Below are 27,889 nucleotides of genomic sequence, written 5' to 3' on the forward strand. Positions count from 1 at the left end.
ACAAATGTAACTTGTCTACTAACATATTAAGAGAAATTTTTAGTATAAAACATTTAGAAGCTTCACCACATTTTCGAAGACCCAGAAAACTTATTTTCATTCTTCGATCAAAGCAAAATGCTATAAACTATTTTTGTGATCATTTTATATATATATATATATATATATATATATATATATATATATATTATCAACATGAATCTTCAGATCAGAATAAACCTGCAAAAATTACTTTTATTGTGATTTGTTGGGGCACCTCCCAAAGGAAATACCCCACTTAAAAAAATTGGCGTATGCTGCTTTGAGTGGCGTGCACACGGTATTCTTTAGTAAAAGGCGAAAGAATAGTTCGCTCTGTGCTCATCACGCAGCTGCGTGATTCAGACGCTGCAAGCTCACCTGCTCAAGAAGAACCGCTCTCTTTGGTTTCTTTTACTTTGAACGATGTGGGACTAAAAAACTTGCAGCAGCTGAGCACATGGGCATCAGGTATCGCATTGATGGAGAAATAATCACGTGCATGAGGCATATAAGGAAGTGTGGAATTTGACCACAATGAATATATTTGAACAAATTCATATCATACTAACCCATTTGGTAAATAAACAAACTGTTGAGATTAACAAGCTCTGATGCAATTCGCAACAGGTAGTAGGATTAGATTATGATATTATGAACTATATCATTTCAAAACCACACCACCACACGAGTATCGCTGAATTAACAGCTAATAAACATGATTAATTCATAAAAAATCAGCATATCCTATGATAGTTTGATATCCGTGTTAGAGTTGTCCCTCAAAAGAAATAAATAAATAAAAATACATATTTATATCCACTTAGTACACAAGTGGCAATTTTGATTAAATAAATCATAACAATCATCAAACCATATTGTTTACCGTAAATTTACAGTTTTGCCTCAATAAAATACATTGTATTAACTTAAACCAAAATTTGTAAGACCCTCCACTGCAACAGATAGGGCCTTTCTTTTCTATTTCTTGTTAATCTTAACTAGACCGCGATGGGAACTCCTCTTTCTACAATGCCAAGGGTTCCCATAGGCTTTGTTCTTAAGCCTTTCGTTTCCGCTTCTTCAACAAGCCTTTATCCGCTAAAGTCTTTAGCTTCTGCTCTTTCCTTGTCTGTACTCGTTCTTCAAACCCCTCATCTAACATCTTCATTTTCGCAACTCGTCTGGCCTTGAACACCTGCAATATAAGCAATTTACATAAATATTAGCATCCAATGCCAGCTTAATATCTATATACCTTCAAATAAGCAAATTAATAACAAAAAAAATGCACAGTATGGAGCACCAGCATGCGGAATTTGTACCTTGGTAATATCTTCAAGAACCTTTTTCTCCTCGCATTCATGCGCTTCCAATTGCTTTCCAGTAACATCCTCTATCTCATGAACAAGATCTACATCCCTCTGTAAAATGGAAAATAAACATTGTGCATGCTAAAACAAAAGAATATAGCAATATAAAAGACTGAATGCACAACATGATAATTATCCTTCGAATTATTATCTGCTCTCTGGAATGCTAGCTACTATTGCTATCACATGCCAAATTTTGTTAAACTAAAGCATACTATAAGCAAACAATAGCAACAGTACTCACAACTTCAAGCATAAACATAATCGAAGAAACAAGCTAATGGATAACATTTCATTATTCTTTAAAACGGCTATAACAGATATGATCTCCTCAATCCAAGCTACTTACTATTCCAAACCATAAATTATAGATATTACATGTGATGAGTAATAAGTTCTTCAGAAGATATGATTCTAGTGATTCTTTCAGTTGTTACAGATATGCTATTATTCCACAAATAATTCATATCTAACAGTAAAAAGGGCAATGTGCTTTGTGAAAAATTTCTCCAGCTTTTAGCCCGGAAGTCATCACCCACCTCTAGTCTGATTATTAAAGAAGTGAACTGTGGACAGTACTCAATTTTAAAGATCCATTTAGGTAAATCATACGACAGAACTGTCTTAATAAAATAAAATTAAAATAGTAGATAAGCTAAAACTGAGCATCAAATAATTGCCATACTAGACCTCAGTAACAAAGCTTATAGACTGTCCCCCTCTGCCAGCCCTTGCAGTACGTCCCACACGATGGACATAGTCCTGTGGATACCTAAAAACGAGAAAGAGAAGTTGATTGTTCAGATTATACTATGCTATATTACGAATTAATATGATTAGCTTGGAGTTTTAAGGTTGAGAAAAACTGAAAGATAAGTAAATGGTAAATAATGATAAACCTTGGAACATCATAGTTGATTACAAGGTCAACCGTTGGAATATCCAAGCCACGGCTGGCTACATCAGTAGCAAGCAAAATACGAACCCGACCAGACCTAAATTGCTGAAGCGAGGCAAGTCTTAAAGACTGAGACTTATGAGAGTGCAGAGCAACTGCATCTTGATCAAGTTCTTCCAATAACAAACCTAGAAATTGACAAGTCCTGCAATGACAATGCAGCATCAATTATGTGAAATTTTTTTAAAAAAATCAAACTGCTAAGGTAGCATCACAACTTACAAGGTAGACAACATATAAAGAAATGCGAGAGTACAGTACAATTTGGAATGTGCAGATGCAGATCACATCACGGACATAATTGGCAGTCCAAAAAATTCACCATATATCTCCAAATAATGAAAAACTTTGGAGCTAAATCCTAATCAAATACTCAACTAGAGGAGCACCCAAGTTAACTAAAGGGTCCTACTTATAAGTTGATATGGCGTTGTTAATATGTCCGCACCTTAATTACAACCAGCTAATAGTCATAAGAAGACACTTGGTTATTATCATGCAAAGGCATAACTAAGAACATATGCAACCAATAAAAGCAACACAAATGGACTTGCAAATTTACATGAAAGCTTTTCTACAGCTAGAACAAGAACCAGAGATCGCATACCTGCAAGTAGAAACGAATACTATGGCAGAACGGATGCCCTTGTCCTCCATTTTCGACAAAATATGGAAAAGATAAAGCTCCTTTCCATCTGGAGGGATATGAAGGTACTGTTGTTTTAAAGATTCAACTGTCTTAAACCCTTCATATTCTTCAAAGAAGTAAGACTTGTTTGCGGAAATCTCAAGCAATGACCGCAGATTATCCGTCATTGTTGCTGAAAACAATAAAGTTTGCCGATTTTTGGGTAAATATTGAAATATCACCCGAAGCTCCTCCTCAAAATTGACATCCAAAACTCTATCTGCTTCATCCAACACTAGGAACTGAGGAAGCCAAATTACTTGTTTTAGATACTCCCGGTTAGAAAGTTAAAACTATTATAAATAAAGTGCAAAAGGGCATTATCTAAAAAGTAGCATGATCACTCTTTGAGCCGCCATAAGTTTAACATCATTCATGTTTGCCGAGTCCGTTTTCTCTTATAGGACAGTAATCGGTGCTGGTTAGTATATTAAGCTAGGCATAAACAAATTATGAAATAGGTTGACCTGTCGACCAAACAAATTAAGTAACAAATTAGAATGCAAAATGCAGATGATGTGACCTTCGCTCCGTGAACAACTGTGAACTGAACAATCAAATTTCCTACGAGCCTCATAAAATCCCCAGATAAGTAAACTGTCCAATATATCAACTACACAGTTTTTTATCATTTTTTCAGTAAGAAGGAAAGAAAAAATATGAGAACAAGGCACCTTGGTCCTGGAAAAAACAGCAGCAATATCGGGATCGTCCTCAAGAAGCGTCCTGATTCTCCCGGGTGTCGCAATCACGACGTGCGGCCGCCTCGCCAGGCCCCGCGCCTGGCCGATGGAGTCGAACCCTCCGATGGCGACCATGCAGCGCAGGTTGAGCGGCGAGCCCAGGGCCCGGAACTGCTCAGCGAGCTGGCTCGCGAGCTCGCGCGTGGGGGTGAGGACGAGGGCGAAGACGCCGAAGGGGTCCTCGGCGAGGCGGTGGAGGATGGGGAGGGCGAACGCCGCGGTTTTGCCGCTCCCCGTTTGGGCGATGCCGAGGACGTCGTCGCCGGCGAGGATGCGGGGGATGCAGCGGAGCTGGACCGGGGTGGGGCGCCGGATCCCGAGCTCGCGGCATGTAGCGACGGCCCACTCGGCGAGGCCGAGGCCGGAGAAGGAGACGGCGCCGCCCCCCGCGGCGGCGGAGGGTTCGGGATCGGGATCAGAGTCGCCGTGGTCGGCGTCGATCAAGGGGGTGGGATTGGGGGGTGGTGTAGGAAGGTTAGGGTTTAGGGTTTGAGGAGGAGGAGGAGGAGGAGGAGGAGGAAGGGGTTTGGGTTTGCATTTGGTGGAGGAGAAGAGCCGGAAGGGTCTCTCCGGTGAGATCGCCGGTTCCTCCATTGGAAAACAGAGAAAGAGTAGGGTTTGGAGGAGCATATATGCACGCCAAATAAAATAACGCGGTCCACTCCACCGACTAGGAAAGCAGAATGTGTGGACCAAGTGCACCTACAAATAGAGAATTAGAGATTATTGCATAGACCAGGTATATTCATATATATATATATATACACACACCATATTTTCATCTACGATTTTTATTTAATATATTAGTCTATCTATCCTATTTTTTATATAGCAGTTTTTAAAAATTTTAAAATTTTGATAGTTAAATTAAAAATATGAAATAAATTGGCAGTTTTTGAAGCACGGCGAGTGGGTTCATGGGTGCCGAGATGCACAAATAATTTTTTTTCTTATGGATCTCTACCAACATTGTAATAATAATGTGTGTGTATATATANTCCTATTTTTTATATAGCAGTTTTTTTAAATTTTAAAATTTTGATAGTTAAATTAAAAATATGAAATAAATTGGCAGTTTTTGAAGCACGGCGAGTGGGTTCATGGGTTCACTAACAAACTCAAAAGATCTCAAGGCATAGTTTATTCATCGATCTCAATCCAACTCGCCATAAGTCTTCCTAAGAAATTTCTTCACCATATAAAGCTGATAACAGATTGGAAAATCATTACTACACCTACAATCTTAGCATCAATTTTGTCATGAATAAATTTGTTCACACAAAAGTTTTTGGCTAAATTACATAAAACCCCCCTGTAATAACCCGCTTTTTCACTTTCCCTCCCTGACATTTAAAAACCTACACTTTGCCCTCTTGTAAAATGAAAAATGTGCACTTCACCCCTTCCGTTAGGGTTCCGTTAGGGGTTCTGTTAAAAAATATTTTTTTATACCGAAAATACTCCTCTGCCTCTTCTCGGATGCTTCGCTCCCTCCGGCTCGCCGCTTCGCCGCCTCGCCGTCCTACACTGCTTCACCCTCGCCCACGTCCCCTCGTCCTCCTCCGCAGCCTCGTCTTCGCTCTCGTTGTCCCTGTCTACCTCTCCATCAACACCCATCGCCGAAATCGATGGGCGGCGACGGTGTAGGAGGAGAAGGGGAGCAGGTGGAGAAGAAATTTGAGAGGAATCGTGGCCGATTGAGGTGAAAAACCGGCGGATCGAAGGGGCGGTTGAGGAAGCTCAGGAAGAAGACAACAATGGCGAGGGGCAAAATGGTCATTTTACACACCGTAACCCCCCTGTGAACATTTTTCATTTTACAAGGGGGCAAAGTGTAGGTTTTTAAATGTCAGGGGGGGAAAGTGAAAAAGCGGGTTATTACAGGGGGGGTTTTTTGTAATTTAGCCAAAGTTTTTTTTATCAAAAACAAATATAGGAAAAGAAAATTTTGCACACAAGCTTAACAACTATAAACAGATACATTACCTACCTGCTGTACATGTCCTTGTCTATTCTACTATCTACTCCAGTAATGTTCTTATCCAGCATAAGACAAGGAATACCTTACAGATAGGAAATAAATACTACAGAAATAATCTAGCCTCATAGCATGATATCTGTTTTTGAGTGGAAGACAAAGTTAGTCATTTTCCTTCAGAATTCTCACAACAACAACTTGCCGGAGTAGAAGCACATGCTTCAAAAGTTTGTGTCAGTTTTCTGCTCTCTGCCGCAGCAAAAGCGCTGAACATTTTGTTTACTAAATGTTGCTAGAAAACTATTTAAAAGCGCTGAACATTTTGTTTGCCAAACGTTGCTAGAAAACTATTTTAAGGGTTTCTCTACTTGATTTGAAAATACTAAATTTGAATGACGAGGATTACCTCTTGCCCGCTTCCGTCTGACAGCCATTAGAATCATACCACGGCAATGTGGAAACTTTAAACAATTCTTAATTCATTGCAATTATATAGAAGGCACTTTCTCAATTGCTTCAAATTCTGAAGCTCATCTCTCACACAAATCCAGACATTGGGAAGCACTTAATACGGTACTGCAAGAGCAACTGATCACAAAAAAATAAAAGACAAATCACCAGTACAATTCGTAGTACTTAGAAATGCTTAATTAAAATAATCTACTGGCAATCTCTATGTATGTCTCGTACAAAAGCTAACATCCATCATAATGAAATAAGTCTAAGAAAAGAGTAAACAATCATGCTTGAAACCATGAAGGTAATATAACAAAAGAATAAGAAAAGGAACACATTGTGGAATGAATTTGCCAAATGCTAGTGCAAAGCAGTTAAAGCATCATAATGAAATGAAAACCTTCAGGAGAGAGAGAAAATGCAGCATTGTGACGATTTTTTGCACCCCTGAGAAAGAATATATGAAGACAAGTAATCGAAAACCAGGCCAATTCTGCTAATTAGCATCTCTCTAAGGCATAGTAGAAACAGATTAAGGTTATTAAACATATAAATGTAATCTAGGCACTTCTAGCACAAGAGCAAACAACTGACTTGCATCCGAGCAGAATAACTTCGCATTCCTAAGTTGTGGCTCTTCAAATCTTCAGGTTCCAAAACGATGCTATCATGCTACCGAACCACATATCAGCTCATCAAATCTTAAATGTCCAAACCCTCTTAGATAGACTGTATCGTTAATTTTGCATATAATAAAAACTGAATCTGAGAGTTCGATTGGATTAATAATATAATGTCACTTTCATAATCACACTAACATAGAAGCATCGCTACCAACAGACTCGAACCATCGGCATTACACTGTCAACCAAGCAGAGAAAACGAATACGAATACGAATTCTAATATAAAGAGTAAAAGCCATTGGAAAGAAATAAGAATGGAACACTTGATTGTAACTTATACTAAAAAGAGATGTCGACAACAACAGCAACAGATAATTAATCCTATACTCAATCAACACACTCGGACAAGAAATTTGTAATAAAGGGAAACAAATGGAACACAAAACCGACAACACAGTTCGAAGTGCCTCATGATTCCAATTGCATATCATTTTCATAGGCATCAACACTATCGGTCTCACCTCCGATTCACCGCCCAAATTATACGTCAGCACGTGTTGATCCCATCTTTGCAGTCCCTCGTCAAGTTATTGAACGTCTCCACCTGAGTCTTCGCCCGATAGAGCACTTCCGTATCCACCGCCACTCTCATATACCCGTCAAAGTCCACGGGCCGGCCGCCGTTCAGTGCCATCGTTTCATTATACCACTCGCTCGTGTTCCCCCACATCTCCTTATAATCGTCGAGCAGATGCACCTTGAAATGCGACCTCAACCTATCAAAGTAGTTATAGAACGGCTCGTTCGTGGCGATATACAGATTCCGCATGGGGCGGAGCACTTTGGTGAGCTTCGCTGCGAGCGCCTCAGGCGACGTATCAGCATCCAAATTGGGCCAGAGCTTCTTGTCCTGGGCCTTCCAGCCTCTGATCACATGGACGGCGTCGTAGTCCCAATCCATCTTTCCGGCGATCTCCGTGACGATGTTCATCAGCCGCTTCGACTTCCAGATGGCGTGCCACGGCCGCTGAATATACTTGGCCGCCCTCCCCTCGCAAACCCTGTACCAGTAATTCTCGGGCTCGGGCCCCCCGAACTGCCGCCAGATTATGGTGCTCTTGTCCTTCTTGAGCTGCATCGGGGCGACCTTATACGTCGGCACCTTGCGAACGGAGATCCGGCCATTCTTCTTGGCACCGGCGCGATCCCACCGCCGCCAATCGCGCAAGAACTCGCCCTCCTCCACCACCGACGCGGACTCCTTGAGATGCTCGAAATCGAAGTAGAATCTGAAATCCTTGCCGTCCTCGTCCTTCCCGCTGGGAGTGTGCGCCCCCGACAAGCAGATGCTGAGATCCATGACGAAGGTCCGGTTCAGGAACTGCGCCTCGCCGAGGCCGCAGAGGAAGCTCCAGACGAACTGGTTCATCCCCTTGCAGTGGTCGCCGCCGCGGGTGTAGTAGAGATACTTCCCCTTCTTGAACTGGGATTCGGATCCGACGGTGGGGATCGTGTCGTTGATGTCGGCGTCCGCGGAGATCTGCGGGGTTTTGGGGCGGGCGGCGCGGGATCGGGGGGATGCGACGGCGGCGGCGGCGGCATTGGTGCCGGAGCGGAATTTGCCGACGTAGACGACCTCGAAGGAGCGGCGGTAGTCGCGGTAGCGGCGCCAGGACTTCTCCTTGCGGTTGCGGAAGCGCCAGGCGGCGTCGCACTCGCCGGGGTGGGGGCCGGCGACGGGGGCGTCGTAGCTGAGGAAGACGATGGAGCCGCGGAAGAAGGCGCGGGCGTTGAAGCTGCGGATGGCGGCGAGGACGCGGGGGTCGGAGCAGTTGAGCGGGGCGGAGGAGAGGGAGGAGGTGAGGGCGGAGGAGGACTGCAGCCAGGGGTCGGGGGGCTGGTAGGTGACGGCGATGACGGTCACCACCAGCACGGAGAGCACGAAGAAGGAGAAGCACACGTTGCTGATCACTTTTATCACCTTCTGGCTCAGAGGGATCTCCGACGCCAAGNGGAGGAGGAGGAGTTGGAGGGGGAGGGGGAGGAGAGGAGGAGGTCCTCGCCGGTGGGGAGGAGGGAGTCGTCGGTGTGGAAGGTGGAGTTGGGGAGGACCGAGGAGAGGGAGGAGGTGAGGGCGGAGGAGGACTGCAGCCAGGGGTCGGGGGGCTGGTAGGTGACGGCGATGACAGTCACCACCAGCACGGAGAGCACGAAGAAGGAGAAGCACACGTTGCTGATCACTTTTATCACCTTCTGGCTCAGAGGGATCTCCGACGCCAAGGATGACGATGATGCAGAGGATGCCTCCTTCATTTCTCTATATTCTCTATATTTTCTATATTTTTTTTTTGCGGGGGTGGGGGAGGGAGATAAATGAGATCCCTCGTCGGCGAGAAGAGCGGGGAGGGAACAAATGAGAGTAGAATTTGGAGTATACGGATTATGGGATAGGGAGAAAGAGAGACAAAGGGGGGTAGACCAGAGAGGAGAGCGGGTCGACTCAACTCGACTCTGGTAGGTGGGAGAGGTTGTCGTGAAATGGAAACGTCGAGTGACGAGTGTGACGGCGGAGCTGTCCGAATAAGCGCGTTACTTGGATTTTTTTTTTTTTTTTTTTTTTTTTTTTGCCTTTTTCAAATTTGTGCACGCTTTTGCTTTGTTAAAGAAAAGGTTAATTTAGTAACCTGTTCTTTCTTACTTTACAAGTTACCATATATTTTAACAACTACCGTTTATTTTTAAAAAATGCTTTGAATATTTTCTATGTTAATATATTGATAAATACATACGAGAATATGCCGCCTTTATCGTATTAAGAGATCAGGAAATTCGAAGGCTCTTCAGTTTTACATAATCTATGATATTATATCTAGCTACTATTCCTCAGCATCCCAAGCAAATTTTTCGTTAATAAAACATACTAAAAACACGGTCCGCTACAGCAGAAGTGGTTACCAAATGCTGTCTCCTTAATTAGTTGCATGCGCTTGTTCGGTAAAACAGGCAACGCATTCACACAGGCAAGAAGCAAATCCATCAGGAAAATTCAGAATGCTGTTTCAACCCATTACAAAGTTTCAACCAGGATAGCACGACTACTAACAGTACACCATCACTCTGCCACAGGATTCTTCTAATGAAAGACATCATCTTAATGCCCGGAGAGGAAAAAAGAAAGGTTCTTATAATCGGAAAGAGCGATCAGATTTGTCCAGTTGAACTTGCTGAAACTGAGCTGCTACTGATGCTTGCCGCAACACATCTAGAAGCTAATCTTTCACTGGCTGACAGATAGGGACCTCTCTCTATGGGACGGCTTACTCGTCGGGTAGTCGTCAGCAAGGCTCCTGCTCCTCGATCTGCTGTCCACGGGAGAGCGAGAATCTGACCTCTCTTGCTGGTACTTCCTCTCTCGAGGTGAAACAGATCTGCTTTTTTCCCCCCACATAAGAAAAAGAAAGGAGAGGTTTAATATGTTTTGCCAAATCTGCGAAGCCCCGAAGAGTCTATTAGTGTAATCGAAACGACAGGCGGCGAGAAGTACCTCGACTGATGCTTCCTTCGAGGAGAAGGTGAATGATAGCTTCGGCTGTGGGACCGAGATCTAGCTTTTGGGGGAGAGCGAGACCGTCGAGGAGACCTTGAGCGGGAGTACCGAGGAGAACGAGAGCGTCTGTAATCATGAGTTCGACCCCTGGCAAAAAATAAGACAGTAATTGATTAAAATAACTGTAGCAGGAATAGAAAACTAGGGCCTAATGTGGCCTCTATATATCAGCGACGTAACAAAGTACCATGAATTAACATCATAACCTGTATAACTGATAAGTGCATATAATGTAATAACAGGAGGATGACTCAACGTAAAAGCATGACAAGTGCATATAATGTAATAACAGGAGAATGATTCGATGTAAAAGCCATCATGACGGTAGCTTAATCAACTGGTCAAGTCCCACTGGAACAATAGGCCTTAATATCTCATGCAAATTGAATTTGCGACTGAAGTCTATTTCTCAAAAACAGGTATCACCTCCCAAACTAATTATAAAGACAATCTAATAAGAATACTTTCACAAAGTAAAACAAGTGTTGTTCTTTCACAAGGGGGATATACTGAATCATTAACAACACAACATCTATGTTAGGTTTTCTCAAAAAAATTTCATCTTTTTCTCAAAAAAAAAAAAAAAAAAAAAAAAAATCTATGTTAGGCACAAAGAAAGCCCAGGAAAAATATTCGCACTAGAGCAGGCCTGGGAAAAGCACCTGTGGATGCCAATAACTAACTTAAAACAGACATGTATTATAAAAAAGAACATAAATTAACATAAATTGTTAAACGAAATCAGTTTGAAGAATAGAGAATTGAATACTCTTTCAAAGGACCTTCCACGATAGCAATGCCGAAGGTTTAAATGTCATACAGTAAGGTTATTTACTCATGCATCACAAAAGCATATACACACTGGCACTTCAGAAAAATTGCAACTGGCACAAGAAAACGAAGGCTTACCTTGTTGTTCTCTCTCTTGCCCTCATCTCCGATGGCTTCTTCCTGTTCTCTTCTGCAAATACAACAGTTAGTTCCCTGCCAAGAAGTATCTGCCCATCCATTTGGTACTTAGCTTCAGCAGCATCCTCCGGTTCATAAAACTGAATAAACCCAAATCCACGGGGCTCCCTGTAGCAAAAGAGAATTTTGGTTTCAAAATATAAATCCGTTCAAGGAGTCCGACTACCTGAACTAAAGCATATTTTGAAATCGGTATCTGAATTTTTTTTAAAAAAAAATTAATTTTGCTATTAAACCTTTCACGCATTGATTTCAGAAAATTATCTCATGCACTCTTCAACCATAATAATTTCCATCAGAAAGTTTCCAGAATATTCCATTGAAGCATACAATACTCTATTAGGCTACAAAATATTTTGTTAGAGAAAGAAAAAAAGTTAAAGCACTTTTTTAAGTTTCTGACAGCACAGTATTAAATAGAAGATGATGCAAGTGTAGGAAGTAAAAATGTTGAATTTCAGATACCCTTTCCAAAATGGACTATATTTCAGGTAAGGTCTGCAAGTGTTTAACTAAAGGATTTAACATAACATTATAAGATTCATTTAAGTACAGCAATTAATAGCTATTGCTGTACTACTATGCCAATTCAATAAAATATTCATCAGATGCATAGAATGCCTTGATGCTTCACACGTTAAGTATTCAGTTATTCACAAGTTAAAAGCTAGCACTTGGCTGCTGACCTTGCACCCTTCAGAGTTTAAAGATGACTTCAAATTCTTCAAGACTTGAATATCTTCACAATCTTAACTTGAAACTCTATTTCTTCTCATCTCACTAGCCAGTATCTTCACACATTTACATCCTCTTCAACAGAACTCTTAAGACTTGTGTGTCTTCAAAAATTCAGCATCATTAATAAAAGCGTATATTGTAAACAACATATTCCCACATAAAAAAATTGTTAACTCTGAAATACATGCACGTGATCAGCACATGCCGCCGTAGTACGTGACAAAATTAACCAACATTTGAAGCTAAAACTATAATATATTACATATCTAGTTAGTCACTAAAGATTTTCGAATCTTGATATCACCATTTGTTCGCACTTACCCAGTGTAATAATCTCGAGGCAAGTATATGTCTTTAAGACGGCCAAACTGCCCAAAAGGCCTACGGAGATCCTCAGCTCTGCACTCACAGGAAGCCAAGACCGATTGTCAAGGAACATAGCAGCTCAGAAAATTCAGCAGAGCAAACACAGAATATACTAAGAATCACTTGAGAAGAACAAACCTGCAGTCTCGACGAAGATTTCTAACCAACAGACTGGTTGGAAGATCTCTACCACGACCTCCATAGTATCTACCTCTAGGGCTTGGGCTCCGCCCTCTTCTCCCATAACCCCTTGGGGGCGAGGGACTATAGCTGTAGCTTCTTTCCCTCATTCTGAGTACAAAATATTAACACCTACAACAGTTCATAAGAAAGTCAGCAGCTAATGAAAAACAAAACAACGAGATCTTTAAATCTTAATAGTATTATCTATTCTCTAACCTGCTCTTTCGTTTCTAACATATGCAAGAGAAAAAATATCATAACAGAAAAGAATATCACACCGACTAATAGAAACATGATATTACAGGAAGAAGGAGCACAAAATAACTACAAAAGAGCAACTGTCTTCATGAATAAAGTATCATCCAAATTAGCGGCAGGGTCAAAAAACAAGAAAACAAAATACACAAAGCATTGCTGCAATTTTCTCGTTATGAATCTTTAGTAATCACTTTTCCATAGAAATGATCAGGACTTTAAGAATGTGTGTTTGCATGAACTGTATTTTGCAACGAGGTGACATGTTGATATCAATTGCAACGAGGTGACATGCTGATATCAAAGGGAATGGCAAAAACTTACACTTCCAGGATGCAGCATAAGACATGCTTGAGGTCACTAATCACAACAGCTAAGATTGTCACATTGGCTTCGTATGTTTTGTTTCCCTTTCTAGTTTCTACCATCTCCAATAATATAAAGCAACAGCTTTTACCTCGCTCAGCGTTGAAGTGCAATGAATGAGTTCCAAGACAAGAAAAATTGGCCCAAAATCCAAGAGTAAACAGCGTACACAGCCTATATGAACATTATAATACAAGTCGACAATAAGTAGCCAACCCATCACACTCTTGTTATTCATAAGACATCATATTTAATCCTCTTCCTTCCAAATGGAATTTAAGACATATAATTTTAGCGAAGAAATGCAATTCCCACAGTAAACCAATGAGATTAAACAACAAACAACAACTTTTCCAACAAGCTCTGTGGTAATTACAACAGATCCAACTAATTCCACCCAAACAAGGGCAAAATCTTTTGACGTATCTCAAAAGAAATTGGCCCAACATCCAAGAATAAACACTAGAGGCAGCCTATATGAACATTATTGACAAAAAGGCTGATCCCGTTGGCAAATGTTATAGCAATCAGTCGCTAATTCATCACACTCTTGTTATTCATAACACTAATCATTCAAAATCTTCTTCCTTCTGTATAAAAATTACACTAAAGAAGTAAACAAGTATCGATTTTTTAAAAAAAATTAATGCATATAATTTAAGCAATGAAAAGCATTCCCACAGCAAAGCAGTGAGATTAAACAAAAGCCAATGATTGTTTTTCCCCAACCAAGCTCCATCATAATAGCAACAGATTCAACTACTTCCAGCCAAACAAAGGCAAAATCTTTGACGTATCTCAAAACAAAACCAAAACACTAGGACGAGGCTCAACACCAGATCTCGAACAAAAGCCCTAATCCGCGAAACCCTAATGCGATCCACCTCCAACAATAATCGCAAAAAAAAAAAAAAAAAAAAAAAAAACTACAATAGTAGAATCGAACGAATTTGCTACAGATTTGAGCTCACCGAGATCGAAAAGAACGCCGAAGAAGACGAAATCTGAAACCCTAGAGAGCAATGGATAGAGAAGGGAAAATAAAGATACCTTGGACGCGTAGAGCCTTTGCTCGCTCCGCTTTTCCAGAAGCTTCTTTCTAGCGGTTGTGAGAAACTACTTCGCCCCCACGATTTGACCTTTTATAGCTGATCCCTATTAATCGGACCGTTCGATTGAGATCCACCTCTTCGATCGCAAATTTGGACGGCGGTGATTTATTTACACTAATTGGGCCGCCCAAATGAAGCCCAGTTTATTAGTGGTCGGCCCGACCCAGATTTGGACTTTGGGCCCAGAGCTGCTTAACTCTGGTTGAAAGAAAGAACATAGATCTATGCTTATCTTTATTCAGCAAAAATCTAATTTTAATCTCAATATGTATGAGAACAAACACTTTCTCACCGCATGTAACGTATGTTATTTGCGATCCTATATAAAGAGCCTAGGTTCTCGACCAGATTGGTTGAGCTCTCCGTAATTCTAATAGAGCTTAGGTTTTTAGTCCATTTGGTTAAGTTTTGACTATATGCTTCGTTTATTATTGCCGACGAATAAAAATTAAACAAAAATAATTACTATTTAGAATAGTTAGTTCCTTACCCAAAACCCATCGCGAAGGTTAACGATTGGTTTGCTTGTTTGCGAGTCCGTTTATCTAAGTTTGATTTCCTACCAAGATCAAATTTGTTGAGCACTTGATTGAACAGCAACGGACCTTTTCTTTTTTGAAGAAGAAGAAGATAACAAAGCACTTTATTAGGCTGATTAGGCAATAATACTAGAATCTATACTGTTCAAAATAATAAATAAATAAATAAGTTTATGGATAAATTCATTATCATAACAAATCTAATCTCGCCCTTGAAAAATAACAAAAATAAAAACTCACTTATTATATTGAATTTGATCATCAATATTGACCTCTTCTTTTGAAACAATACTATTAATATACTACAAAATATATATAAAAAAAAAAGATTTTCTGGAAGGTTGTAGTAAAACTGTGAAAGGATGTGGCTCTCTGAGGATAAAAGGCTATCGCTTTTCTTCCACGTCCCCAACGTCTCAATCGCCGTACTCAGATTGGGGGCTTGTGGGAACCTTGAAAAATACCAAGATGGTGACCACAAGCATTTAAGATATAACCCACACGAAAAAGAACAAAACTCTAAAATTGCGCAATTTTGTTGAATAATCGTCAGAATGGGATAGTTAAACTACCGCCTTTTAGAACAATCTGTAGGTAGCCGTTCTTCGAACGTTATTTTGATTTAGTTCAAGTGGGATGTATATGTATACATACTTCACAGACATTAAAAAGATATTTGTAAGATACAGATGCTCAGCATGTCTTGTCGAAAACTCCTTACAATAATCCTAAAAGGGTTTCTCCTTAAACGATGAACATTTGATAGTTATCACCTCTTTAATACGAATTCACGGTATAATCTATAAAATTGTAGGAACATGGGTCTTATTTGTTTACCTAATTAAGTTAGGCCTTCATTAGCTATCAACACAGTTAGTTATAATTCGTCTTCGTGCGAATAAACAAATCATTCTATTTTTCGCCTACTAATATTTTTTTTTTCTTTCACAAATATTACTTTTGATTTGTTAAGCCATCATAAGCTCAAGGAAAGAAAGTCAAAGTTCTAAATAATTTACACAAAGAGGATCCTAAACACTTATTAAGATCATAAGTTACGTTAAGTCATTAATCATGAATGAATAGTAAACCTGAAATCAGTTGATTAATTAAAGATGTTGAAATAAATTGAATGAGAGGAGTCGAATTTGTGTATTCTTTCTCTCCTTTGGACTAAGATTGAGGCAAGAATATTAATATACGTTGCGTCCAATCAATCTGACTAGTAGAGTAGTAATTGAAATTGGATTGGTTGATAAAGACATTTATTTTTAGAGTTGAGAGAAAAGAGTTAGGTAGGAATAAAGCTTTTCTTTTTTTTTTTTTCTTGAGCATATTCTCTCACCTGCCCCAGAATTGCTTGGGCCAGAAATGAATAAGTTGCTCTTAGTTGACCAGATAATGCTGAGTTGGATAGTGTTCACACATTGCAACTATAATAAAATCACAATATTTTAGTCAAAATAAAAAAAATAATAATAATAGATAATCCAGCTTTCAACTTTAGCTAAATTGTAATTCATCATCCCACTTTACAAGTTTAAAATTTATCACACGTGGCAAAAGATTTGGTTGTTGGTATCTGAGATTCCAAGTTCAAATCCTAGTTGATTAATATTTCTAACTAAGTTTATTTCTAAATGAAATAAACGAAATGGGTAGTATATTACTTATTTAAAAAAAAAAAAATTTACTGAAACGAGTAGCATGTAACCATATAAACAAAGTTAGATAAATTTACTGAAAAAATTATTAAAATAAAATACCTTTGTTGGTAAATTCCTACGATTGGGCAATATGCTAGCTGTAATAAATTTATGTTGTTGGTAAATTTCGTGAAAAGTCATACGATGAATTTCAAATTAAAATCTCTAAAACATTGTGAGGCTAATTTTTTTTTAAAAAAAGAAAAAAAGGCAGAACCACTCAATTAGGTGGGGAGGGGGACATGGAATTATCCGTCTCATGTTTTTGTGGACGTTACATTTGCATGCTTATATTGACTAGTATGAAATATGCACGGTCCATTATAATTTATGATCATTATTATTGTGATGAACAGTAAATTTAGAGATCATTATATTGCTTGAGAGTAACAACGGATGAATCTAGAATGAGCCTCCTACATAATTAAGATAATGACATTTTTAAATTATTAATTAAAATTTATCATCACTATTTAGAGTAATTGGCTCGTAGTTTTTTAGTCATTATATACATATAATATAATTAAGCAATGGCTGCGAGAAAAACTTTAAGAGAATAATTTAAAAACTTCCGGGAAATGACAATATGACATAGTTACCAAAAATTGTTGCCACCATAGAGTAATATATCACTAAATATGTTATCAAAATTTTAAAAAGAAATTGGCAAAATTGTTGAAAGGATATATTAGTTTTTGAATAAATAGCATCATAAATTTCCGAATTTTTGTCCAAGGCTCATTCTAGTCCAAGAACTAAAATGACATTTTGTGGAAAGCTTAGGGATTTTAGTATAAAATATCAACGAATTTTTTAAGAAATTAAGTGATCTTCTAATATATTATTGTTGTGTAGGTTAAGACAATACACAGGTCAAGTGCTCTACTTTGTTCTCTTTTTTGCTCACGCGAACACACACACACATTTCACACTTGCTCTCATCATCAGCAAAAGGCTTAATTACACTTGCAATTCGCATGCAGTTTCCGTTACACATTTTAAAACTTCTTTTTTTTTATTATTAATTAATTAGTATTCTCTCTTAACGCATAAAACGCCCCCCAAATAAAACTCTGCGGACGCATCTCCCTCTCCCTCTCCCTCTCCGTCTCCCTCGCTTACTCTGTTTCTACTCTGCTTCTACGAGATCCCTCTCCCTCTTCCTCTCCCTCTCTCCCTCGCTTACTCTGTTTCTACTCTGCTTCTACGAGATCCCTCTCCCTCTTCCTCTCCCTCTCTCCCTCGCTTACTCTGTTTCTACTCTGCTTCTACGGGAAGTGCTTTTGGGAGCAGAGATTATCACCCTCGGTTACAACCAGAAGCCTAATCCAGGTGCTTTTTTCTTTTTTTTTGTGGTTCCACTCTTGTTGTGAAAATTTGTTTCATTTTGCTGGTTTTTGTAGTTCTGTCCTTAAAATTGTTGTTAGTGTTTCAGATCTAAGATAAGATTTGTAGAGATGATGTATCAATCAGTGACAATTTTTTCTCTAGTTATAATGGAATAGTTAAATTTAGTGTTTTTATTGTTTTAATTGTTCATTGGATTGCTCCTTAGGTTTCTTATCATTTAGTTCAAAAGGAACTTAAATATTTCTCACTCACAATTTTTAGAGCTAATTATTTGTCATTAGAAGCAATTATCTCCTTATAATACAAGGAAAAGAAAAAAAAAAAAATCAAAAGCACCCTCAAAAAATTAATTTTTATAGTAAATTGGGCTTTCCTCCAGAGAAGTTTTAAAGATAATATGTATACTTATTAATTCTACAAGGTTAACCATGAGAATATGTTTTAGTTTCCCCATCCTTATTAATTCTACAAGGTAAATCTTTAAGATTTTCCGAAGCTTATATTCCAAAAAAATTTGCTTTTGATTGGTACTTTTTATGTTTTTCTTACTAGGAAAGTATTTGAACTCTTAATTTTTAGTAAATTCATATAAGCATTTGTTCCTAGATGAAAATAGTTCGGCAAGGAAATAGTACAGGGCATCGGCAAATCGTTGTATGTAGGAATGTAAATTTGTATTTGTTTAATTTGCTCTGTATCCGTATAATATGAAATTTCGCATTTAAGTTCTCTAATACTGACCACAAATTTGAACTTTGGATTAAAAAAAAGAAAAAACTATCATCTATGTTGAGCATGAAACAGCTGATGACGAGTTAAAATAATAAGTAATTCAATAATTTATAATGATATCTGGGAAACTACTATATTCATCTTACACATGTGTTTAGCAAATTTTAGGTGATCAGTAGTTGTCACTGTTGAAATAAACCATCACTTCACCTATAGTATAGTATGTCGGCATTTGTCGTATATTTAATTTTTCCTAACAGTAAGAACAAAGCTTCATAATTCCTTGATTTTACTTTTAATTCTATGTTTGTCTCTTTTAATTCTCATGAACCGTATAATTTTTATAAGCTTAGATATATTTTTTTCGTTTAAATAAGCATAACTTCATTTCTATGGTTCATGTTAATATGAGCGTCGGCATTTAGTCATCAGGTTATATATTTGATTTGTCTACAAACTCTTGTCCACTTGATCACATGATTATTTTCTAAGCCAAGATAATGTTTCAAACATGTCGCCCTCCACCAATTTCCCTTTTATACTTTATTTTCCTTAATTTGTCTTCTTTTCATATATAGTTTCTTGCATTTGCATTGACCATTTTTCTCGACCTCTACTGTTGAGAAAGAAAACAACATGCCATCGAAGACGCTTAAACAAGTGCTTAAATATGCGAGGAGAAAAGATGGAAATAAAAGTGATAGGATTACCTAATATCCCAAAAGAAGAAGGATTACTTATAGCTTTGAACTAATCCTATCTCATCATGTCAATTACACACGCAAAAAAAAGGGGCAATAAAGAGAAGTGTCATATGTTTTTGAGAAAAAGGTAGCACGCTACCTGCTTCATTCATTTAGAGGATGAATTAGGCTTACATAATGGAGGCAGCCGGGGCCTCCGACGGGAGAAAGAGCGTCAAAAGCCAGAATAACAAAGACAAGAAACGAAAACGACAATAGACTAAAACCAAAAAGAAGGAAATGAGGGTAAGGGAAGCAAAAACGACAAATAACAAAAACCAAAGAGGAAGAAAGAAAGAGTAAAGACGACAGGCGTCAAACAGCAGGGATCCAGCAGGGTCAAGAAGGAGCGATCCAGGTGTCAAGCAGCAGTTTCGCCCGTTCCAGGCACCGAATAGGGTTGGGGGCAATCTCTCGAAAGATTAAACCATTCCTTTCCGTCCAAACGACCCACCAAATGGCAGAAAGGAGGGAGAGGGAAATAAGTCTATCTTTGGCGTCTCTTAGATCAATAAGTTTAGACCAAAGGTCTCTCACATCGTCCGCGGGATCAGACAGAGCCTCCAAGCCGCCTACGCTCAGCAAAATGAAGCGAATAAAGACACAGGAACTCATGAGGTGGTCGCAACTTTCCAAATTAACGGCACAGAAAAAACATGTTTGATCCGGTAGCCACCCTTGCTTATGGAGCCTGTCTGCAGTGGGGATCCTCTTACGAAGTAGTAGCCATAAGAATACTTTGATCTTGCCAGGAATATTCAATTTCTAGATATGTCGACTTAGGGGGTCCACCATGCCTGAGTCCGTGAGAAAGTGATAGAGGGATCTGACTGAGAACTTTTGGTTGGAGGTCCAACGCCATTTGATCTGGTCCGGAAGCTGAGTTGGCCGGATGGGCCGAAGCAAGTCCATAAGCAGGCCCTTTTGTCTATGATAGTTCACAGGTAGAGGCCCTGCTGGACCGCGGCAGATATATTGCCACCGCCAACCATTAGGGCCCCAGCTCTTAGCAATAGTTGTCTCCTTGTTTCGGGTGTGGTTGTAGATGTCGGGGAAAAGAGTACGAAGGGGAGCCTCGCCGTACCAAATTGATGACCAAATCTTAATTTCTTTGCCGTTTCCGAGGCTGTAGGTTGTACCGCATTTAAAGATGTCCCGGCATCGCATTACACTTTTCCACCACTGAGAATATGGTACGAAGGCCCCGCCCTCATTCAGAGGTTTGCGTCTAATATAATAAATCGATCTGACTAACTTCTTCCAAGGTAGATCTGGTTCGGTAAAGAAGCGCCACCACCACTTAGTTAAAAGCGCTGTATTCATAGTCGCCAAATCCTTGATTCCTAGGCCTCCTTCTTTTTTGCTTTTGCAGACTGCTCTCCAATTTACGAGGCATGCCCCGCCAGATATGTTTGTGCATCCGCGCCAAAAGAAAGCCCTTCTCAAGGCTTCAATTCGGCGCAGAGCCCATTGTGGAGCTTTAAAGACGGAGAGGAAGTGAAGTGGCATATTTGAAAGGACAGAGTTCACGAGGATCAACCTCCCTCCTTGGGAGAGGAGCTTGGCCTTCCACCCTTCAATCCTCTTGTCAATGCGGTTGATAATGATCGACCAGTCCTCTTTTCGCAAGGATTTATCACGAAGGGGTAGCCCCAGATAGCGGATAGGGAGGCTTCCAACTTGGCAGCCCAGGATGTTAGCAAGCCTGGTAGCTCTAGAGGTGTTTGAGCCCAGGTAGTACAGTTCGGACTTGTCCATATTGATTCGGAGTCCAGAGGCCCATTCATAAAGTTTCCATAAGAAACGCATATTTCGCAGGATAAATTTTCTGGGCTCGTAGAAGAAGATCGTGTCATCGGCAAATTGAATCAGAATAGTTTGACAATCCGAAGTCGGGCCAATTCCCCGAAGAAGGCTATTCCTGCAGGCCATGTCGGAAAGTCTAGAAAGACAATCTGCAACTATCAAGAAGAGATAGGGGGAGAGAGGGTCGCCTTGCCGAAGACCCCTTCGTGTTTTCAGCCAGTTTGTAGGAGTGTCGTTCACAAGGATGGCTAATTTGGCATTACAGACGCACTGTTCAATCCAGGACCACCATTTCTCACTAAACCCAAGCCAAAGCATGATTCTTTTCAGAAAGGGCCACCGAACGTTGTCGAAAGCCTTTTCAAAGTCCGCTTTGATACTGACGCATTCTTTCCTGGTTTTGGAACACCAACTGACTAGTTCGCAGGTGTTGACGAACGAGTCCGCAAGCAGTCGGTCTTTGAGGAAGGCCGATTGGGAAGGAGAAATAACAGATGGTAGAACAAGGGCAATCCTATTCGCAAGAACTTTGGAAATAATTTTCTGGATGCCGTTGATGAGACTAATTGGGCGAAAATCCTTGGCCTGGCACGCGCTTTCTTTCTTGGGAATGAGGCAGATGAAGGAGTAATCAATCGGGGCTGTGGAAAGCGTGCCCCTTTGGAGATCAACGAAAATCTTGTAAATGTCGTCTTTAACGGTTTCCCAGAAAGTTTGATAGAAGATAAGTGGAAACCCATCAGGTCCAGGAGCTTTATCACTACCAAGTTGAAAAGTAGCAGCCTTGACTTCCTCCATGTCAAAGGGGGCAGTTAGGCACTCAGGTTGTAGTAGCGTGTTGGATTGGAAGAGAGCACTCCAGTCCCCGAAGGAGGAAGGTCCGTCCTCTGCCTGACAGAACAATCGGCGAAAATGCTGATAGAAAAAGGATCTTTTGTGATCCTCCGTGTTTAACAGTCTGCCAGTGTCATCTTCAATTACTTCAATGGAGTTGGTGCGTTTCCTGCCGTTAGCTACAGCATGGAAGTACTTGGTATTAGCGTCCCCCTCCTTGAGCCATAGTTGTTTGGACCTGGTCTTCCAGAGGACTTCTTCTTCCTCCAAAATCTGTGTGAGGTTTGATTTGATGCGTTCTCTCTTTTCGTGGAGATCTAAGCTCAGATTTTGGAGCTCTTCTATCTGATCAATGGACTGGAGCTCGTCCAGAAGGGACTTCTTAGTTACGGTAATATTGTAAAAGTTCGATTTGCACCATTCCTTCATACGAACTCTGCAGTGCCTCAGTTTAGCAGCTATAGTGAGGATCGCTGATCCTTTAGGGCTGACTTCGTTCCACCATAGTGGTACTTTGGAAATAAAATCCTCTTTCGTGAGCCAGACCTTTTCAAAACGGAACCTACGCGTCGGAGGCGGGAGCCTAGAGTAGAGGAGAATCGGAGTATGATCAGAGGTGATTCTAGGAAGGGCTTTGGCCTTGCACAGTGGGTGAGAGAGGTCCCATTCCGTGGAGACGAGGAACCTGTCTAGTTTTGCCATGGTGGGTTGACGATGCATGTTAGACCAAGTGAAGCTTTGATTTGAAAGCGGAACATCAATGACCTCTAGGTTATTGATAAGATCCGAGAACATGTCCATGGATTTTCTACTCCAAGTGCGCCCACTCCTTTCGGTTTGATTTCTGGTGAAGTTAAAATCCCCACAGATGACCCAGCTGGTGCAGCAAATATCTTTGAGGGAAGCCAATTCAGAACAGAAGGCGTCCTTACCCTCCCAGGTGGGGGGCCCGTAAACATTAGTGATGAAGAAGGTCGAGCCGCTCGCGTGATGGGAAAGGCGTACAGTAAGAGAGTACGATCGAACAATAACTTCTAGCCCAGCAAAGTAACTCGAGCACCAGCAGATAATAAGACCTCCTGAGGCCCCGACGGCCGGCAAAAAGTGACATTTATCAAAACTAGAGCCACAACATGATCTAAGAAAAGACCGAGATACAGAGTCGACTTTAGTTTCCTGGAGACAGACAACTGCACGGTAGTGCCTAGACACGATAGATTTAACTAGACATCTTTTACGAGGATCATTGAGACCTCGAACGTTCCAACTAAGAAAGAAAGACATCAAAAAGAGAGACGACCCCTCAGAGGAACAACATCAGAACAGTAAATGGGAGAGAAACAGAGTTAAATTAGACCCCGACGGACAGGAAGTTCTGAAGATCCTTCGCTTCAGCGTCAGAAATCGCTACTCCAAGCAGAAGACTCTTCTTCTTGATTCTAGAGCGAGACAGGTTGCGAGCGGAGCGGCCCGGAACAGACGAAGATCCTTCCAAAAGTTTAGCTTTCCTGTTCATTGCTCGCCCGAGCACGTTGACATCCGTCAGATTCGAGAGTCTGGCGCTTACCCTAAGGGGGGTAGGGGCTCCGCCAGTCAGTTGGGAGGGGTAGGGGCTCCGCCAGTCAGTTGGGAGGGGGAGGGCTCAGCAGAGTGAAGGGGGGGAGCATGCTGGCAGGACAGAAGGGGCCCAATGCCGAGCCGCAGGAGATAGGCAAGGTGGGAGGCAGCAGGTGGTCTCCGACCCCCGGGAAGGGAGGGCGCGTCGTGGGAGGGAAGGCGAGCCGGGGGGGCTTCGGGCTGGCAGGAGAGCTCAGGGAGTTCAAGCTCGGACAGAGGGAGCACCGATCAGGGGAGCCCGAGGCCGGACTGGCCAGGTCGAGGCCCACGTTGGATTCACAGATGGGTTCCAGCAAGCGAAGGAGGCAGGCCGGGAGAGGAAGGGCGGTGGGCCGGGGGAGGAGGGGGGGACGCGGGCTGGAGGGAGGGCACAGGCCGGCGGGGGAGCTCGAACCAGCAGGGGAGAGAGAAGTGTCATATGTTACTTTGAAAGCAGTTAAAAAATAGTGATGTCCAATAAGCTAGCTGCTAATAAAGGTAGAGAGGGAGCAAATTTTGTACATTTGCCGATTGTGGTTTTAAGCAACTTATTTAGATGGTTTTAAGCAACTAACTTAGATGTGTACACAATTGGGTCAATTAACAAACATGATGTTTCTGCGACTAGTTCAAAAAGGGAAGCGCAAATGATTTAGTTCGCGCCTGTATAGTCTTGTCCCTAGACTCTTGTATTACTTGTAGCCGAATAAGCTCCGTATTTTGATGCACACAAAGAAAATTGAAACATCCATAGCCTTTCCTTCAAATCTCTTTGTTGTGAGGTTAGTTTCGTAGCTAGATGCTATGGATCTTTTATGCTGACGAAAAAATAGTTCTGTCAGAAAAAGGAAAAAAGAAAAAAGATGTTGGCAAAAAGATGTTTGACATTGTAGTCGCACGGCGGCGACAGTTCGTAGTTAGTTTTCAACTTAATTACATTTTATTAGTATTCAATTTGATTTAGTTCTCTAATTCAAGCTTCATAAATTAACTAGCGTAATGCATATCTGAACTAGGTGTATCGATTTTCTGGGTGTTGTCTCATGTACTAATTTTGATTTCTTTTTGGCTCAACATGCAGTTTTCGGGATCAGATGTTGACGAAGCGATGGCAGGGGTGTCTTCTGTTTCTCATCTGTGCTCAATTAGGAACATCGGGTATGTTAAAGTTTTTTTGTTTAAATTAGCTAACAAATTATGTATTAAAAACCAGCATACAGTTCGTTTTTGTTAACAAAGTGACGTTCGTTTTCGTTGCAAATAACTATTAGTTTTCCTGTAAGTACCACTTCTAAACAACCTTTATTACAAATTTCACAGGTGAATACGTTGGAATTACGATCCCTAGCGAGGGAGGGGGAAATGAGCCCACTTCCAATCACGAAAACAGATTGATTTACTACAGCTACACCGATGATCTCTCGAGAGAAAGGGCGAGGCGGGGGCTTCTCACAGAGGATAACCAAGAGATCTTTTCCGCAAGAAGAGAAATGGCGGATATTCCGAGCATTGTCAGTTTAGCCACCACAGACCCAAATTCCTCAAACTTGGCCGGGGTGTTCTGCGTGGCGCTCACCAATGCAGAATCAACTGCACTACAGCAGGGACTAAATTGGGCTTGTGGTCCTGGTATGGCAAACTGCACTGCCATACAACCTGGGGAGCCTTGTTATGTAGAGAACAATTTGGTTGATTTGGCTTCCTATGCCTACAATAACTATTACCATCAAATGGCTGGAAGTGGCGGAAGCTGCAACTTTAGCAACACTGCGACGATTACTAATACTGATCCTAGTAAGTTCCATATCCTTCTCTTACCGCCTATGATAATTGCACATTCTTTCTCACTCAATTAGATAGTATAAAAACACTTTGTTTACTTCCAAAGTATTTGCGTAGTTTCTACATTTCGCATATTAGTTTAATACATTTCAGATTTGGTTGTACAATTTATTCGAGCACAAAATTTACTTTTTTAAGGTGCTACTGTCGCCATGAGTGTATTAAAATGAGGACATATACATGCTATTGGTGCCAATTAGATATACCTTGCTAACAGGGTGCATTCCTTGTAACAAGCTTAGTTGTCATTATTCATTCCATAATCTACGAAAGGCGCATTGCAGTTTTGGTGATTAGAAAAATCGATTGTCTAAGTTATGATACTATGTACAGGGTATTGTCTTGTGTGTATGCACTACATAAAATGATTTTTAGGGAAATCACTTATCCACCCACTGATGGAGCTACTGAACTTGGCAACAACGACATAAATAATTCGATTCTACATATCAACTCTATAATCTAATAGTTGATGATAACTGTGGAGCCAGATTCTTGTTGCAAATCATTGCTGTTAGAGCGGTTTTTAAGCATCAAGAACATTAGGTGTACTACTTGAGTTTTAAGTAGTCTATCATCTTATCTACACTAATCTTTTTATATGTTTATTATTTCAGGCCATGGCTCGTGCATCTTTGCCGGAAGGTGAGCAATTCGAACCAATCTAAACTTTACTACAAGATCTTAGCAATGTACTGCGACCATTACATAATACATTCATCTGTATGTACAGCACGCTTACGAGCACAAACTCGAGCGGCGGTTCAAGCACAAACTCGAGCACAAGTACAAACACAACCACAGGCGGAGGTGGAACCACGACTGCGAGCATCGGTGGCGCCCCAAGTAATGATAATTTTGTCCCGATAAGTGCCGGAAGTAGGGTTTTGGTGGAAGTTCTTATGATCCCATATGTAGTTGTTCTGGTGCTGCTTTTCTTTTTTTGAGTTGTAGTGAAAATTGGTTAGTTGTCCAGAATAGAGAGTGATATGTATGAACATTAATTTCTAGGCAAAGAGGTGAATTCATCGCATGACGATTGAGTTTGTTGAGACGTCGCCGTTATGGTTGTAAATGAATAAAATGATACTTGATAGTGTATAGTTCAACTGAAGCTGTTAGAAATTGTTAGGATAGTTAAGATGGTGTAGATTTGGTTAATTAGCTTCATCAATAATTCTAAAGAAATATGAAAAATACATCACTCATGTAGTTTGCTATGTTATTTATATGCTGTGACACATTGATATGCCCAAAAATAGGCAATGTTTAGTAATAGGGCCAGTGCCAACTTGTGTCACATGGAGCACCAACATCAACATGATATATGCACAAATGTATGGTCCCTTTCCATTTTAATGTCACAATAAGTTGCACTTTTTATATTGAGCAAGTATATCAGTTTCAATATCATGTGTTTTTAATTGTGCTTGATCAACAAATATTCACCAAAAACAGCAGAGAATCATTTTTCTCTCCTACTCTCCAACCCTTTTCTATTTCTTTTTTTTAGACAATGATGTGGCTCTCGAGGTCAAATTAATTACGCTTGAAAACAAGGGATGATGATCTGTGTGGCAGAAAATAATCTCGGTGGGTGACCAATCGTGTTTGTACAGTGACTGATCGAATATCAATAATTGAAACTACTGAAAAAGCAGTTGCGTTGAGAGGACTATGTTATCAAAAATACTTAGCTCTAGTTTGGTATTGCGGTATCTAAAAACACTTTTTTTTATACTATAAAAAAGACTTAAACAAAAGATTCAGTACCACCGCATTACTCTTTACTGGTCTAATAAGATATTCCGGAGCTAACTTTGGGATTATGATTTTGAACTCTCGAGCTTGTTTAAATACTAAAATTTTGCACGCTCCGGTCATCGGATTTAATATAAATAGATTGTGGGCACATTAAACTAATGACTTTTTTTTTTTTGGATTAGAGAAACTATGGTTTGATTCTTTCTAGTGTTTCCCTTTCACGATAAGCCCTTTGGTCTCTCAGTTTACCAAACAACTGCCATGGCATTTTTACCAAGATTTGGACCCTTCCCCAAACGCAAATTGCTTCTCTTCTTTGCCTTAGAAGTCCCTTCCACTTAGGGGCCCATCACAACTTAATATTCCATTCTTCCTAATAAATTCACACTTCACACTCCATTTTTTGTTACCATCACAAGTGACGAGTGACAAAAACTTGGTGAGCCATCAGCTGTCTGTCTCATCCCTGTAGTCTAGTTCATCATTTCAGTAAGTAAAGCGAATAATGTGCCATCTTTTTCTCCAAAAAAAAAAAAAAAAAAC

General features: G+C 40.4%; 4 protein-coding genes across 12 annotated transcripts; 1 reads left to right on the plus strand and 3 right to left on the minus strand.

Moving 5' to 3' along the window:
- Nucleotides 741-4,436, minus strand: LOC109720491 (DEAD-box ATP-dependent RNA helicase 36). Its single transcript, XM_020247647.1, has 6 exons — nt 3,712-4,436; nt 2,957-3,279; nt 2,291-2,494; nt 2,082-2,163; nt 1,344-1,442; nt 741-1,216 (listed from the first exon to the last, which is right to left on the minus strand). Exons 1-6 carry the CDS (start codon nt 4,408-4,410, stop codon nt 1,079-1,081), a joined length of 1,545 nt encoding a protein of 514 aa, XP_020103236.1. The 5' UTR covers nt 4,411-4,436; the 3' UTR covers nt 741-1,078.
- LOC109720499 lies at nt 6,965-9,312 on the minus strand. 3 transcript variants are annotated; one of them, XM_020247678.1, is made up of 2 exons: nt 8,853-9,312; nt 6,965-8,745 (listed from the first exon to the last, which is right to left on the minus strand). In XM_020247678.1, exons 1-2 carry the CDS (start codon nt 9,149-9,151, stop codon nt 7,386-7,388), a joined length of 1,659 nt encoding a protein of 552 aa, XP_020103267.1. In that variant the 5' UTR covers nt 9,152-9,312; the 3' UTR covers nt 6,965-7,385. The 3 variants fall into 3 exon arrangements, with proteins under 3 accessions (XP_020103267.1, XP_020103259.1, XP_020103250.1); XM_020247670.1 differs by having other exon boundaries at nt 6,965-8,765; nt 9,035-9,309; XM_020247661.1 differs by having other exon boundaries at nt 6,965-8,837; nt 9,107-9,308.
- Nucleotides 9,788-14,465, minus strand: LOC109720516 (serine/arginine-rich SC35-like splicing factor SCL30A). 6 transcript variants are annotated; one of them, XM_020247706.1, is made up of 7 exons: nt 14,373-14,446; nt 13,414-13,496; nt 12,657-12,830; nt 12,474-12,551; nt 11,355-11,522; nt 10,383-10,532; nt 9,788-10,266 (listed from the first exon to the last, which is right to left on the minus strand). In XM_020247706.1, exons 3-7 carry the CDS (start codon nt 12,806-12,808, stop codon nt 10,116-10,118), a joined length of 699 nt encoding a protein of 232 aa, XP_020103295.1. In that variant the 5' UTR covers nt 12,809-12,830; nt 13,414-13,496; nt 14,373-14,446; the 3' UTR covers nt 9,788-10,115. The 6 variants fall into 6 exon arrangements, with proteins under 6 accessions (XP_020103295.1, XP_020103287.1, XP_020103303.1 ...); XM_020247698.1 differs by having other exon boundaries at nt 13,281-13,496; XM_020247714.1 differs by lacking the exon at nt 14,373-14,446 and adding an exon at nt 14,294-14,360 and having other exon boundaries at nt 13,281-13,496.
- LOC109719162 (PLASMODESMATA CALLOSE-BINDING PROTEIN 5-like) lies at nt 17,847-26,693 on the plus strand. 2 transcript variants are annotated; one of them, XM_020245709.1, is made up of 5 exons: nt 17,847-18,011; nt 24,822-24,898; nt 25,061-25,534; nt 26,200-26,227; nt 26,316-26,693. In XM_020245709.1, exons 2-5 carry the CDS (start codon nt 24,835-24,837, stop codon nt 26,527-26,529), a joined length of 780 nt encoding a protein of 259 aa, XP_020101298.1. In that variant the 5' UTR covers nt 17,847-18,011; nt 24,822-24,834; the 3' UTR covers nt 26,530-26,693. The 2 variants fall into 2 exon arrangements, with proteins under 2 accessions (XP_020101298.1, XP_020101301.1); XM_020245712.1 differs by lacking the exon at nt 17,847-18,011 and adding an exon at nt 24,127-24,238.

The sequence above is a fragment of the Ananas comosus genome, linkage group 1 (genome assembly GCF_001540865.1).
Source record: "Ananas comosus cultivar F153 linkage group 1, ASM154086v1, whole genome shotgun sequence".
Lineage (NCBI taxonomy): Eukaryota > Viridiplantae > Streptophyta > Magnoliopsida > Poales > Bromeliaceae > Ananas > Ananas comosus.

Excerpts from the sequence above, each read along its gene's own strand:
- LOC109720499 (XM_020247678.1), bottom strand. The coding sequence starts at position 9,151 with ATGAAGGAGGCATCCTCTGCATCATCGTCATCCTTGGCGTCGGAGATC.
- LOC109720516 (XM_020247689.1), bottom strand. The coding sequence starts at position 12,808 with ATGAGGGAAAGAAGCTACAGCTATAGTCCCTCGCCCCCAAGGGGTTAT. Across the intron at positions 12,552-12,656 it reads AATCTTCGTCGAGACTGCAG|AGCTGAGGATCTCCGTAGGC; the intron begins GTTTGTTCTTCT and ends CTGTGAGTGCAG. Across the intron at positions 10,267-10,382 it reads CGAAGGAAGCATCAGTCGAG|ATCTGTTTCACCTCGAGAGA; the intron begins GTACTTCTCGCC and ends GGAAAAAAGCAG.
- LOC109719162 (XM_020245709.1), top strand. The coding sequence starts at position 24,835 with ATGTTGACGAAGCGATGGCAGGGGTGTCTTCTGTTTCTCATCTGTGCT. Across the intron at positions 25,535-26,199 it reads GATTACTAATACTGATCCTA|GCCATGGCTCGTGCATCTTT; the intron begins GTAAGTTCCATA and ends TTATTATTTCAG. Across the intron at positions 26,228-26,315 it reads TCGTGCATCTTTGCCGGAAG|CACGCTTACGAGCACAAACT; the intron begins GTGAGCAATTCG and ends CTGTATGTACAG.
- LOC109720491 (XM_020247647.1), bottom strand. The coding sequence starts at position 4,410 with ATGCTCCTCCAAACCCTACTCTTTCTCTGTTTTCCAATGGAGGAACCG. Across the intron at positions 2,164-2,290 it reads ATCAACTATGATGTTCCAAG|GTATCCACAGGACTATGTCC; the intron begins GTTTATCATTAT and ends TCTCGTTTTTAG. Across the intron at positions 1,217-1,343 it reads TTCTTGAAGATATTACCAAG|GTGTTCAAGGCCAGACGAGT; the intron begins GTACAAATTCCG and ends CTTATATTGCAG.